Genomic DNA, 14,354 nt, shown 5'->3' on the forward strand with positions numbered 1-14,354 from the left:
GAATTTTATGATTATGTCTTTGGTATTGATCTCCATCTTAAATTTGTTGTTTACCCTTTTATTATTTAAATCAGTTGTAATTTTTTATATTGCTTTTGGGCCATGGTATCATCGGTGTTGGTTAATGATTCATGTTTTTATTAGAAAGAAACGTGTGTTTTGTTGTTCTTGGGTATACTGTGGTATAGCTGTGTAGACTTGGTTGTGTTCAGGTTTTTCTATATCGTTTTCAGCTTTTTAATTTAAAAATTCTTGCTTATCCATTAAATCAGTTCTTGAAGAAGTATTATGGTAATAGTATTAAACATAATTATGTGTGTTAGTGTGCCCTGATTTTTGACTACAACTCTTCCTCCTCTTTTTTTTTTTTTGTTACGAATGTTTTCAATGGGCATGGAATTCTGTTTTTATTTCCACAGTTTGAAATTTATGTTCCACTGTTGTTAAGCTGTATTGTTTCTTGAAGTCTCATGATTCCCTTGTTGATTCTTAGAAGGTGAAGCTTATCTTCACGCTGGTTTTTTATTTTCTGATTACTTAAAATTTTTTATTTGTATTTAGTTTCCTGCCGTTTTGCTACCATGATCCTAATTCTTTATGGTTTTCTGTTTGTGGTTTCTTGTATCTCTTGAATCTGTACCGTGTTCTCCTTTTATGTTTTGCAGGGAGGTTATTTCTTCAAAAACTACTTTTGCCCAATTATCTTTTTTCCTTTAAGGGTCCAAGTACATGTACATTACAGATTTCCACTGTCTTTTCTATTTTTACCTGTATTTTCTACTTCTTTTTCTCTCTCTTTATCTGTATTTTCTTCTGGTTTATTTTTCAGGTCACTTATCTTCTCATTTTCTATATCAAATCTGCAGTTAAGCCACCACTGAGTTCTTAATTATTCCCTTTTTTCCCTAAAATTTCTGATGGAATTTTACATAGTTCTTGATTCTGAGCTGAAATTCTTCATCATTTATTTTCTCGAACATACTAATCCTAGTTATTTGAAAGTCATTGATAATTCTGGTATCTGAATCTCCTGTTGCCTTTGTTTTTACTTAATTTTTCTTTCCTTTATTTTTACTTCTTTACAATTTGCTTTTAATTATTTACTGAATGCCAGACTACATGTATGAAAACATACAGAGATCATTTTAACTTCTGGGCTTGTTTCAATTTTCCTTTTTTTCCCCTGGCCAATTCTTAGATTGGGGAAAGATCACCATAATCCAGTGAGGCAATAATGTGATCTAAAAATGGGCTTCTTGGGCTTCCCTGGTGGCGCAGTGGTTGAGAGTCCGCCTGTCAATGCAGGGGACACGGGTTCATGCCCCGGTCTGGGAGGATCCCACGTGCCGCGGAGCGACTGGGCCCGTGAGCCATAGCCGCTGAGCCTGCGCGTTCGGAGACTGTGCCCCGCGGCGGGAGAGGTCACAGCGGTGAGAGGCCCGCGTACCGCAAAAAAAAAAAAAAATAAAAATGGTTTTCATTTTTTTTTTAATGGTCTTATTGTATTACAAGGCCTTGTATGATTTTAGATTTTAATTCACCTTTTATCAAGGTTATAGTAATTTTGAGACTTACCTACATACTTGAGATGTATTTGACAGGACCTGTTGCCATGCTCAACTAGAAATGTTATGGTTCCCCAGTGCCGTAAAGGGAAAGGTGGGTGCTTTGTCATACTCTTCTTTGTTCAGTTTGTTTCTATCCTTGTGTAAGTAGCCCTCCATGAGGAAGACAGAGGACATTTCCTTAAATTTATGGTTAGATTTTTTGGTATCCCATTTTAAGTGGGATAAATTTCTGTAAAAATAGAAAGTTGTTTTCTTTTGGGAAAAGAGACAATAATCATTCAGTGTGTTGAGTATTATGCAGAAAATAAAATAGGTCAGTGAGATCAAGTGCTTTACAGGGAGATATCAAGGATAACTCAGGTATCTGTCACTTGGGAAGAAGTTGAATAAAATACAGTATATTTTGTAGTATCTAGTGTAACCATTCATATGTTAATGGAATGAGGAATATTCATTTTTGTGTATCCTTTGGGAGGATATCATATATTTTTAAGTGAATAGAGGAAAATCAAGCAATGTGTTGGGTAAACTATAACTTATTTGGACATATGTGTGTTATTATATGAAAAAGCCAAAGGATAAATCATTAGAAGTTTTAATAACTGCTTATCTACAAGAAGATGACAGAAACAGTATGATTAAATAGAAGTTAATATAGTGTACCTCTCTCAACTTATACTTTGTTGTTGCGTGCTGGTCTAAGTCAGTAAAAACTCTTGTGGCTGGACCTGCCCTTCCAGTTCTTACTGTGATTGCATGTTGCCCTTGGGAAGGAAGAGCATGTAGAGTCCTGCTTTTATTGGAATCAAAGGAGGGTTTCAAGATTTCACTTTTTATTGGTGAATTTAAAACATATGAGCAGGAATTTAAAGCTCAGGAAGAGAAAAACGTGCAGCCTAAAGGATAAGTTACCTAAGTCAGCTATGATTTCTAATACAAAGTTGGGGGTGGTGGTGCATGTGTGGCCGGCAGCCTGGTTCTTTATCTAGTCACATAGCTGGCAATGTATTTATTCAGATTAGCCAGCTTTCTAGTGGATATTTCAGAGCAAAGCTTACATCAGGCACTTGTGTTATAAAAAAGAAAAACCATCTGTAAGGGCTTAAATTTGTGTGGGTTTTAGAGTGTGTGGATTTTTTAATATCGTTATCAGAGGGAAATTTTTAAAAGGCCAAAAAGTCAATAGTAGAATTTAAAAAATACCACCATTTGTGGTTATTTCTTGCAAAAAAGGGAAACTGAAATCAACGTTAACATTTTCTTCTATGTACTGGTTTAAGAAGAGGGGAGAAAGGAGAAAACTTGGAATGGGTAGGGTACAGGATAAACAACATAGATTGTTCAGTAAAATTTTAAGTCTTTAGAGTGGGTGGGAGGTTAAGGGAAGGCAAAGGAAATCCTATAAATTAAAAGATTTTTAAGAAACCTATCCAGATTCAATGGTTTGACCTTGTTTGGGTCCTGAGTTAAGCCAGCCATAAAAAGGCAGCTAGGAGAAAGTTGTGTGAGAAGTTTTGATATACAGTGGAAATTTAATATTAAGTAATTATTGTCATTTTTTAAGGGCAATGTACTTAGGTTATAGAAAAAATAGTTATGTATATTATAGGATATATACTAATGTATTTGTGGATATAACAATGATAATGTCTAGGATTTGCTTCAAAATTATCAAATATGGGTAATTGAAATGATTTAATAGATTTTTTTTTTGTTGATATTGTTGTTTTGTTTTTTTCTTGCGGTACGCGGGCCTCTCACCGTTGTGGCCTCTCCTGCTGCGGAGCACAGGCTCCGGACGCGCAGGCTCAGAGGCCATGGCTCACGGGCCAAGCCGCTCCGCGGCATGTCGGATCTTCCTGGACCGTGGCTTGAACCCGTGTCCCCTGCATCGGCAGGCGGACTCTCAACCGCTGCGCCACCAGGGAAGACCCAGAATTCATTTTTATAAACGGATTGAAAATTGTACATAAAGATAAATGTAATTCAGGTTTTGTTTAGAAGTAATCATACCATGAATGATTAGGTAGACCTTATGCAATCAATTCAGTGACAATTGAACATAAGTAATTGTAAGGAGAAAAAAGGGCTTAAAAATGAAAGGACAGGGCTTCCCTGGTGGTGCAGTGGTTGAGAGTCCGCCTGCTGGGTTCGTGCCCCGGTCTGGGAAGATCCCGCATGCCGCGGAGCGGCTGGGCCCGTGAGCCATGGCCGCTGAGCCTGCGCGTCTGGAGCCTGTGCTCCGCAACGGGAGAGGGCACAACAGTGAGAGGTCCGCGTACCGCAAAAAACAAAAAAGGACAAAGGATGAAACTTTTGATTATCATTATTCTAACAATAAAAAGAAATGATGAGAAAATCCATCTTACTTATAGATGAATCAGGGTAAAAATCATTGTAAGACTTCTTATCAGAACCATGCAGGCGCAAAGAGTATGGGAGTAAAATATCCCCTCCAGGTGTTGAAAGAATAGAATCTACTTACATAGAATTCTATGACCGGTGCCATTATCTTTTCAGAGAAGAATTACAAATTACTTATAGACTACCCCATCAAAGAGGTGCCTCTCTTAAGTGTGAACTGAGAATAATTACTTCTGTTCAGAGAGTACATTTGTGGAAAGAGTTAGTGGTGGGGAACTTTTCAGTGGAGCTAACTGACAAACACTGTGTTAGCCTGGTGAACATAGTTAACAGCATCAGTAGTAGGTCATGTTTGATATGATGTATCCTTGATAGGAGGCGATGGGAAGAGTACTTTACCTCTATAGTCTTCATTCTGAAAATACATTTCCCCATTCTAACCAGGAGGAAAATATCACACAAACTCCAAATACACAGAACTCTTAAAAAGTACTTGCCAGTGCTACTAAAAACTTCTATTAAACTAATCAAAACCTGAGACTCTATAATAGTCAAAAGGAACTGAAGGAGACATGGCAACTAAATAAAATGTGGTATCCTGAAAGAGCAAAATGATATTAGGTAAAAGGGACATTGGATAGAGTATGAGTTTCAATAATAACTGTATATCCACTTTGGTTCATTCATTGTGATGTATGCCATGCTAATATCAATAATACAGAAAATTTAGTATAACTCTATTAGAACTCTGTAGTATGTTTACATTTTTTCTATAAATTAGACAAAATTTAAATCGAAATTTATTTTGTAATGTGTAGGAGAAATACTCTTTTAAAAAATAAATTTATTTATTTATTTTTGGCTGCATTGGGTCTTCGTTGCTGTGCACGGGCTTTCTCTGGTTGTGGCAAGTGGGGGCTATTCTTCGTTGTGGTGCATGGGCTTCTCATTGCGGTGGCTTCTCTTGATGCAGAGCATGGGCTCTAGGCGCGCAGGTTTCAGTAGTTGTGTCATGCAGCCTCATCAGTTGTGGCACGTGGGCTCAGTTGTTGTGGCTCACGGGCTCTAGAGCTCAGTAGTCATGGTGCACGGGCTTAGTTGCTCCGCGGCATGTGGGATCTTCCTGAACCAGGGCTCGAACCCCTGTCCCCTGTATTGGCAGGCAGATTCTTAACCACTGCACCACCAGGGACGTCCCTCAATATCTTCTTCTTTAAGACATTAATAGTGACAGTATACAGTATATTGGGTGTTTATAGCATATGGATGTATAAAATGAAATAATATTAATAGGGACAGGAAGGAGAAATTGGGAATATTCTGAGAAAGGATAGCTACACTCACTATACTTGGAAATGGTATAGTATTCTTTGTGATGGGGTTAGATTTGTTATGGGTATATTTTATAAACTCAGTTAAATCTAATGACAAAGATACCTTTTAAGCAAAAGAATATAGAAATATATTCTCCAAAAGGACATAAGGATCCTAACATGGGTACAGCTGGCAACAGAGCATCAAAATACAGCAGGTTATGAGAGGTGGATGAATCAGCTATTCTCCCTGGAATCTTAATAAGCCTTATTCAATAAATGAATAATCAGCTACAGAAAAAAATATATTCAGGATAACTTGAACAGTGTATGATCAAATTGTCAGTCTAAATAACAGTATTATCAATCATGTTATGAACTGATTGACTTATATAGAACACACAGTTAATAGTAGAGTCTTAACAGCTTTCATGGTATATGGAGCATTCGTTAACATAGGTAACCTTCTGGCCCATGGACTATACCTTGAAAGTTTAAAAGAGTTTATATACAAACTTTAAAAGAGTTTATAACAAATTATACTAAGTATGTTCTTAAAACACAGTGTAATTATAAGCTCGTGACAGTATGGTAGCAAAAAAATTCTCATAGTTGAACATTTAACAGTATAGTTCTAAACTATAGGTCTAAAAGAAGTCACAAGAAAAACTAAAAAAAATTTTAATTATAAAAGTGAAAATACAGCCTCAGAATTTGTGGCTTGTGGTTAGAGAGTTAGCTTAGAATGAAATGTATAGCTTAAATGCTTGTACGGAAAATGAGAAAGATCTAACGTCAGTAACCTCAGCTTTTACCTTGAAAGAAATTAGAGCAAATTAAGCTGAAGGCAAGCAGAAGGAAGAAACTAAGAAAGATAAGATCAGACATCAATGAAATTGAAAAGAAAAAACAGTATGAACAAAATTGGAAACTTGTTCTTTGTTAACAGATTTGATAGACCTCAGTTTCAGCTATCGGAGGAAAAAAAGACACAACTACCATTATGAAGAATGAAAGAAGATAAATCCTCTTTCATTTCATTCATGTGATGAGGGGTAATCATCACAATGAAAAACATTTTAAAATTTTCAACAGATAAGTAAGAAGGAAAGAAATAAAAGAAAAAGAAGAAAGAGGGGTTGTCACTTGTATTAGCCAGGATTTTCCAGAGAAACACCAAATAGGAGCCTATGGGTGTGTATATGTTTGCATGTATAAATATATATAGTATGTGTGTATGTGTATATTGTGTGTGTGTGTACATTTATTATAGGAACTTGCTGATGGAATTGTGTCTGCAAGCCAAAGAAACTTTAGTCCAAATCTGTCTAATTCTTTAGTTCAAGAACCGCGAGTTCGAGTATCTGAAAGCAGAAGATGACGTCCCGTTCTCAAGCAGGCAGTGAGCAAAGTTACACTTCCACTGCCTTTTTTTTTGTTTGTATTGGCTGATGCCTACCCACATTGAGGAGGGTGGGCAATCTTCTTTACTCAGTCTATCCATCCAGATGGAATCTTTTCCAGAAGTACTTACACAGATAACACCCAGCAATAATGTTTCATTAGCAGTCTGGGCATTCCTTAGCCCAGTCAGCTGACATATAAAACCAAGCATCATATCACAGCTCAGTCCACATACATTACCAGTACGGTAAGGGAATGCCTGAACAGCTCTATGCCAAGAAATTTTATAACTTAGATAAAATGGATAAATTTCTTAAAAGACACAAAGTAGCAAAATTCACTGAAGGAGAATTTGATAGCCTGAAGAGCCCTCTTTCAAAGTAATTGAATTAGTCATTAAAATGGTCATGTCATCTGCAGATACAATAATTTAACTTCTTCATTTCCAAGTCAGATATCTTTTATTTTTCTTGCCTAAGTCCTCTGGATAAAATTTTGAATGCTGTAGTGAAAATAGATATCCTTGTCTCTTTATTGGTTTTAGTGAGTAGTCTTTCACTTTTTCAGCATTGTGTATTATGTTCACCATTTTTTTTAAGACTTTTTTTCCCATGCATTTTTAGGATCACTGCAAAATTGCAGAGATTTTGTATATACTTATTGCCCCATAGCCTTCCGTGTTATTAACATTCCCCACCAGAGTGGTACATTTATTGCAGTTAATAACCTATGTTGACAATCCATCATCACCTAGAGTTCAGAGTTTACATTACAGTTCATTCTTAGTGTTGTACATTCTGTGGATTTGGACAAATTTATAATTACATTTATCTATCATTATGGTATCATAGTGTTTTCACAGCTCTGAAAATCCTCTGTTCTCGTCCAGTTAACCCTTCTGCCTCCCCTAATCCCCGGCAATCACACATCTTTTATTGCCTTCATAGTTTTGCCTTTTCCAGAATATCAGAGAGTTGGAATCATAGAGACTGTAGTCTCTTCAGGTTGGGTTCTTTGACCTAGTAATATGCATTTAAGTTTCCTTCATATCCCTTTATGGCTTGATACCTCATTTCTGTTTAGCTCTGAATAATATTCCATTGTCTGGATGAACCAAATTTATTTATCCATTCATCTACTGAAGGATATAATGGTTTCTTCCAAATTGTGGCAGTTATGAATAAAGCTGCTATGTAATCACTTTGGTTTTTCATAAGTGCCCTTCATCAGATTGAAGTAGTTCCCCTATATTCCTAATTTGGTGAGTATTTTTTTAAATTAATTAATTTATTTTTGGCTGCATTGGGTCTTCATTGCTGTGCATGGGCTTTCTCTAGTGGTGAGCAGGGGCTACTCTTCGTTGCAGTGCACAGCGTTCTCAGTTCTCATTGTGGTGGCTTCTTTTGTTGCAGAGCACGGGCTCTAGGCACACAGGCTTCAGTACTTGTGGCACACAGGCACAATAGTTGTGGCTCATGGGTGCTGGAGCACAGGCTCAGTAGTTGTGCACAGGCTTAGTTGCTCCATGGCATGTGGGATCTTCCCAGACCAGGGCTGAAACCAGTGTCCCATGCATTGGTAGGTGGATTTTTAACCACACACCACCAGGGAAGTCCCGGTGAATATTTTTTATCATGAAAAGATGCTGAATTTTGTCACATTTTGCGAAATTCTTTTTCTGCATCAGTGGAGCTGATCATATGTTCTTTTGACTTCTTTCTTTTAATGTGCAATATTACATTGAGTGAACCATCCTTTCATTGTGGGAATAAGTTCTACCTCATTTTTTATTAATATGATGCTGAATTCAGTAAGTTAGTATTCTTTTGAGAATTTTTGCAGAAATATGCATAAAGGATATTGGTTTGTAGTTCTCTATTTTTAAATAAAAAATTAATTAATTTTATTTATTTATTTTTTTGGCTGTGTTGGTTCTTTGTTTCCACGTGTTGGCTTTTTCTAGTTGAGGTGAGCGGGGCCTACTCTTCGTTGCAGTACTTGGGCTTCTCATTGCAGTGGCTTCTCTTGTTGCAGAGCACGGGCCCTAGGTGCACGGGCTTCAGTAGTTGTGGCTCGCAGGCTCTAGAGTGCAGGCTCAGTAGTTGTGGTGCATGGGCTTAGTTGCTCCGCGGCATTTCCTGGACCAGGGGTCAAACCCATGTCCCCTGCACTGGCAGGCGGATTTATATAAATAGGCTCCTACAGTATTTGTCATTTGTGTATTACTTATTTCAGTTAGCATAATACCATCGAGGTTTTTCCATGTTGTAGCATGTATCAGAATTTTATTTTTAAGGCTGAATAACATTCCATTATATGTGCAGTCAGCCCTCACTGTCCGTGGGTTCTGCATATTCATATTAAGCCAACCTCAGATAAAAAATATTTGGGAAAAAAATTCCAGAAAGTCCCAAAAAGCAAAACTTGAACTTACTATGTTCCAGCTACTATTTACATAGCATTTACATTGAACTGAGTATTATAAGGAATTTAGAGATGAAGACGACAAATGTAAGGATGTGCATAGGTTATACGCATCTACTACTGCATTTTGCATATATAAGTGACTTGAGCATCCACTAAGGTCCTGGAACTAATCCCCTGAAGATATCAGGGATGACTCCATATATGTATATCAAATTCAGTTTCTGTTCATCTGTGAGTAAACACTTGGATTATTTCTCCATTCAGCAGTTTTGTATTAATGATGAATGAAAAAGATAAAGGTGTAGTATATGATGAAAAAATGAGTTTTTAACCCAGGATGTGTAAATAATTGAATTTTTGTTCTTTTTTACCCCCCAAGATGTTTGACTTTGAGGGCCTTTGAAATTCCATATGAACTTTAGGATGATGTTTAAAATTTCTGGCAAATACAGTGGTATTTTGACAGAGATTACATTGAATCCTTAAATCGCTTCAGGAAGTGTTCTTATCTTAATGCAGGAATACTTCACAGATATTGCAGGTTCAGTTCCAGACCACTGCAATCAAGTAAATATTGCAATAAAGCAAGTCACATGAATTTTTTGGTTTCCCAATGCATTTAAAAGTCATGTTTACCCTGTACTACAGTTTATTAAGTGCGCAAAAACATGTCTAAAAAATATGTATATATACATTAGTTAAAATCTGTCTAAATGATATTATCAAAAAACAAAAGAAAGCAAGTGTTGGTGAGGATGTGGAGAAATTGGGACCCTCATACATTGTTGGTGGGAATGCAGAATGGTGCAGCTAGAGTATGAAGATTCCTCAAAAATTAAAATTGAAGTATCGTAGGATACAATCAGTTTTCCAACCTTTGAGTGTTTATTCAAAAAAATTGATTGGGCTTCCCTGGTGGTGCAGTGGTTACGAATCCGCCTGCCAATGCAGGCGACATGGGTTTGAGCTCTAGTCTGGGGAGATCCCACATGCCACGGAGCAACTAGGCCCATGCGCCACAACTACCGAGCCTGTGCTCTAGAGCCGTGAGCCACAACTACTGAAGCTTGCGCGCCTAGAGTCCGTGCTCTGCAACAACAGAAGCCACCGCGATGAGAAGCCCGCACACCACAACCAAGAGTAGCTCCTGCTCGCTGCAACTAGAGGAAGCCCGCGTGCAGCAACAAAGACCCAATGCAGCCAGAAATAAAAAATAAAAACATTAAAAAAATAAGAATTGTCCTGTGTTTGTTGAACCACTAACAATAGACAAGAAGTGGAAACAATCAATAACAGATGAGTAGATAAAGAAAGTGTGGTGTTTTATACACAAGTCACATATTTGGTAAATTCATTTTATTGTAATTTTTAAAATTTTAAATAAATTTATTTTTGGCTGCATTGGGTCTTTGTTGCTGCACGCAGGCTTTCTCTAGTTGTTGCGAGTGAGGGCTACTCTTTGTTGTGGTGCGCAGACTTCTCGTTGCGGTGGCTTCTCTTGTTGTGGAGCACAGGCTTCAGTAGTTGAGGTTCTAGAGCGCAGGCTCAGTAGTTGTGGCATACGGGCTTAGTTGCTCCGCGGCATGTGGGATCTTCGGAGACCAGGACTTGAACCCGTGTCCCCTGCATTGGCAGGCAGATTGTTAACCACTGAGCCATGAGGGAATCCCGGTAAATTTATTTTAAATTAATTTTGTTTTTAGTGTTGCGATAAGTTGACTTGTTTTCGTAATTTCCTTTTTTAATTATTCTCTGCTAGTATATAGAAATGCAGCTGATTTTTGATTGTTAATTTTGTATCCTGCTGAATTTATTAACTGTGCAAGTTCATGCTTGGGGAAGTGTTTATCCTTGTAAGTGTTGGCTTTTTTGTGGATGTTGGTTTTCTGTCTGCGTTAAAGCCGTGGCTTTCCTATATATACATATGTGTATATGTACATATGTATGTGGGTATATGATAGAGATAAAAAAAGAGATGGGTTTTTTTTTCCTCCTTCTTTCCTTGTCTCATTTGGTTAAAGTAAAAACTCAATATTTTAAATACCAATTTATACATTTATTTTAATGAATCATATTGCTCTGCTCATTTAATAAAAATGTCCTGGAAATGACTTTATCATCCCTTCTATAAACACTTTTTAAATGTCCAAAACAGTTTTTCCAAGTTTTTTTTTAAACACCTTTATTGCAGTATAATTGCTTTACAGTGGTGTGTTAGTTTCTGCTTTATAACAAAGTGAATCAGTTATACATATACATATGTCCCCATATCTCTCCCCTCTTGCGTCTCCGTCCCTTCCACCCTCCCCATCCCACCCCTCTAGGTGGTCACAAAGCACTGAGCTGATCTCCCTGTGCTATGTGGCTGCTTCCCACTCAGTGTTTTACATTTGGTAGTGTATGTATGTCCATGCCACTCCCAAGTATGTTTTAAAGAAACCATACTTTGGATTTTCTCTTTTTAATTTTTTCTGTTGTTTTGGAAGAGTTGTGTTTAATATCACAGTAACAATAATAGGTTTTAGTCTTACTAATAATTTTTAAAGGAGAACTGTAGGCAATGGTCTCATTTGTAAATTTGCCTGTACTTTTTTTTTATGCGGTACGTGGGCCTCTGACTGTTGTGGCCTCTCCCGTTGCGGAGCATAGGCTGCAGAGGCCCAGGCTCAGCAGCCATGGCTCACGGGCCCAGCCACTCAGCGGCATGTGGGATATTCCCGGACTGGGACTTGAACCCGTGTCCCCTGCATCGGCAGGCGGTCTCTTCAACCACTGCGCCACCAGGGAAGCCCTGCCTGTACTTTTAATATGAGTGTTTTATCGTATCTATGGGAAATGTTATGTCTTTAAAAAACACTTTTATTTATGAACACTTTACAAAAGTATTTTGTATAAAAAAGCAAAAATTTTCAAAATGCAAATTAAGACAATAACTACTTTTCCTCAGTCTTAGACTTTGTAAAGGATAGTAGTAGCACTTATATTTGCTTTATAAGATGTCCGTCTCTTCAAAAGTCGTTCTAGGTTAATTATACATTTGCTGGTAGAATATTTCTCCAGCCTTGTGAATGTTATTAAATAATGTCTAAGGTTGGAGTTATTTTATTTGTAACTTTTGGGTTACAGCAAATGTTATAAATGCCATATTTTACTAATACCTTGTTATATTGAAGGGTAGTTTTATTGGTTGTTAGTTCTTTTGAAACATGGTGGTCCACAGTAAAATAATCAGTTAATAAATTAGAACTTTTACATTCATTCTTTTTAATAATTGAAACTTATAAAATATTATTGTATAAATCTTCATATACTAGTAAGTTTTTATGATATATATACACATATACGTCAGTGTTTATTCCACTTTATTACTGGAAAAGTTAATTCTTTTTAACATCTACAGTGATGTTGAAAACCTTCTGTTTGAAGGTTTTTTTTTTTTTTTAGTTGAGGTATAATTGATGTACAATATTATGTAAGTTTCAGTTGTGCAGCATAGAGAGTCACAGGTTTTAAAGATCATGTTGCCTTTGTAGTTACTATAAAATATTGGCTATATTCCTTGTGTTCTGCAATATATTCTTTTAGGTTATTTATTTGATACATAGTAGTTTGTGCCTCTTAATCCAGTGCCCCTATCTTGCCTCTTCCTCCTTCCTTTTCCCCACTGGTAACCACTAGTCTGTTCTCCGTAATTATGAGTCTGTTTTATTTTGTTGTATTAATGATTTATCTTTTTTTTTTTTTTTGTCTGAATATCTTCTACTCTCTAGAGAAAATATCACTCTGCAAAAGAAGCTTATGAACAGCTTTTAGGGACAGAAAACCTACCTGCACAAGTAAAAGCAACTGTTTTACAACAGTTAGGTACATAAAAATTTACTTTTTATTATATATTGTAGTATTTTAAACATTTTGGCACTGGTGGGTGGGAGCAGTTGTAACTCATCTGCTTAAAAATAAGTTTTCATTAAACTTCTGTGTTTTAGGATTAATTTTGACATAAATTATTTTGAGATGATATTTAAAATGAGTATTTTATGTTGTAAATGTTCCCAATGTAAATGTATTCTTTCTCTTTTGTCAAGAGTTGATAATATATTTATTCCTACTATCTAGCACAGTTCATCTCAAAATTTATCTAAATACAGTGGTCCAGTGCAACTAGTCCTTTTAAATTCTCAAAATTACCCCTTAGTAACTGACCTCTGGAGGAGGTTTGAATATTTCCATGTGCTTAGCACTCTGAAGTCAATTGAATTGAAATAATTCAAACGGCCAGGTTAGTGCTATTGAGCTTGAAATACAATATATTTCATTGTATGACTTAATGGAACTATCTCACCTAAAAATCATAGAAGAGTTCGTTATTTTCTCCAGCTACTTGTTATATTCTTATGTTTTAAAAGCAAAGGTTTGGTGTTCAAAAATAAGTACTGCATCAGTACTACTCAGATGATAGTAAGAATATTCAGTAATTCATTTTGTTGGTTATTTATCACGTATAATTTAATATATGGGTTGGGTTTTTTAAATTTGTTTTTCCTTTCGCTGTTTTTGGTTTTGAGTAAATAATTCTAAATTTTAATCAAGTTTGTGATAATGTGAATATTTTTATAATGGCTGTATTTTACCTATAATGTCAAAAGCAATTAGTAATACTTCTGCCTAAGTGATAGTTTTGCAAAGGTAATCTTATACACGTAAATTGACTAACAACTGAAGCATTAATTTCTATTTGTTTTAAATGTTTAACATTTTTTCATGATCCAGTCTTAACATTGTCTCTGTAACTGTAACTCTAAACCTCTTCATTAAGCACTGTACTGCTTTTATAACTTTTGGAACCAGTTTTTCATTTAGATATCCATATATCCCTGGAAGTGTTTTGTTGTTGTTTTTGATCTAATGTTGTTATATTTAGGATTATATGAGAACAATTAGTGTAATTAAAGTGTAGGATCTTTGGGAAGGTGTTTTTGTTTTTAATTATTTATCTTTGAGTATTTTTACTTTTATTGATTCCTGTGAGATAAGTATGGACTTTCTAGATTATTTTCAGAATAAACCTTTAAAGCACAAGTAAATTAATCATCTTTGTATTTTTTGGTTTATAAATTGGAAAACTTTTTTCCAAATTAAATTTAGAAAAGGAGTATCTATCTATGGCTTCTATGCAGTACTCCTGATGTTTCAAATTTCATTCTATTCTTTAAGAGTCCTCATAGCTTTGAGTATATCTTTTTAGTAAAATGGATTTTTCTGTAGTAGTTACTTTTGG

The 14,354-nt window shown here is 36.0% G+C and overlaps 1 protein-coding gene across 7 annotated transcripts in view; it reads left to right on the top strand.

Moving 5' to 3' along the window:
* The window catches only part of LOC309978899 (lysine-specific demethylase 6A-like), a 186,445-nt gene that overhangs the window by 82,681 nt on the left and 89,410 nt on the right, over window positions 1–14,354 (top strand). For 6 of the 7 annotated variants that reach the window (XR_014327152.1, XM_082865559.1, XM_082865555.1 and 3 more), the window contains one exon: window positions 12,847–12,940. The exons of the other annotated variant lie outside the window; for it this stretch is intronic. Coding sequence is in view for 5 of the 6 variants with exons in the window: in XM_082865559.1 (XP_082721685.1) it covers window positions 12,847–12,940 (94 nt within the window). In the remaining variant the exon portion in view is untranslated. The remainder of the gene's footprint in view (window positions 1–12,846; window positions 12,941–14,354) is intronic. 7 annotated transcript variants of the gene reach the window in all.

Source organism: Leucopleurus acutus (assembly GCF_964270905.1).
Source record: "Leucopleurus acutus genome assembly, chromosome: Y".
Taxonomy (NCBI): Eukaryota; Metazoa; Chordata; class Mammalia; order Artiodactyla; family Delphinidae; genus Leucopleurus; species Leucopleurus acutus.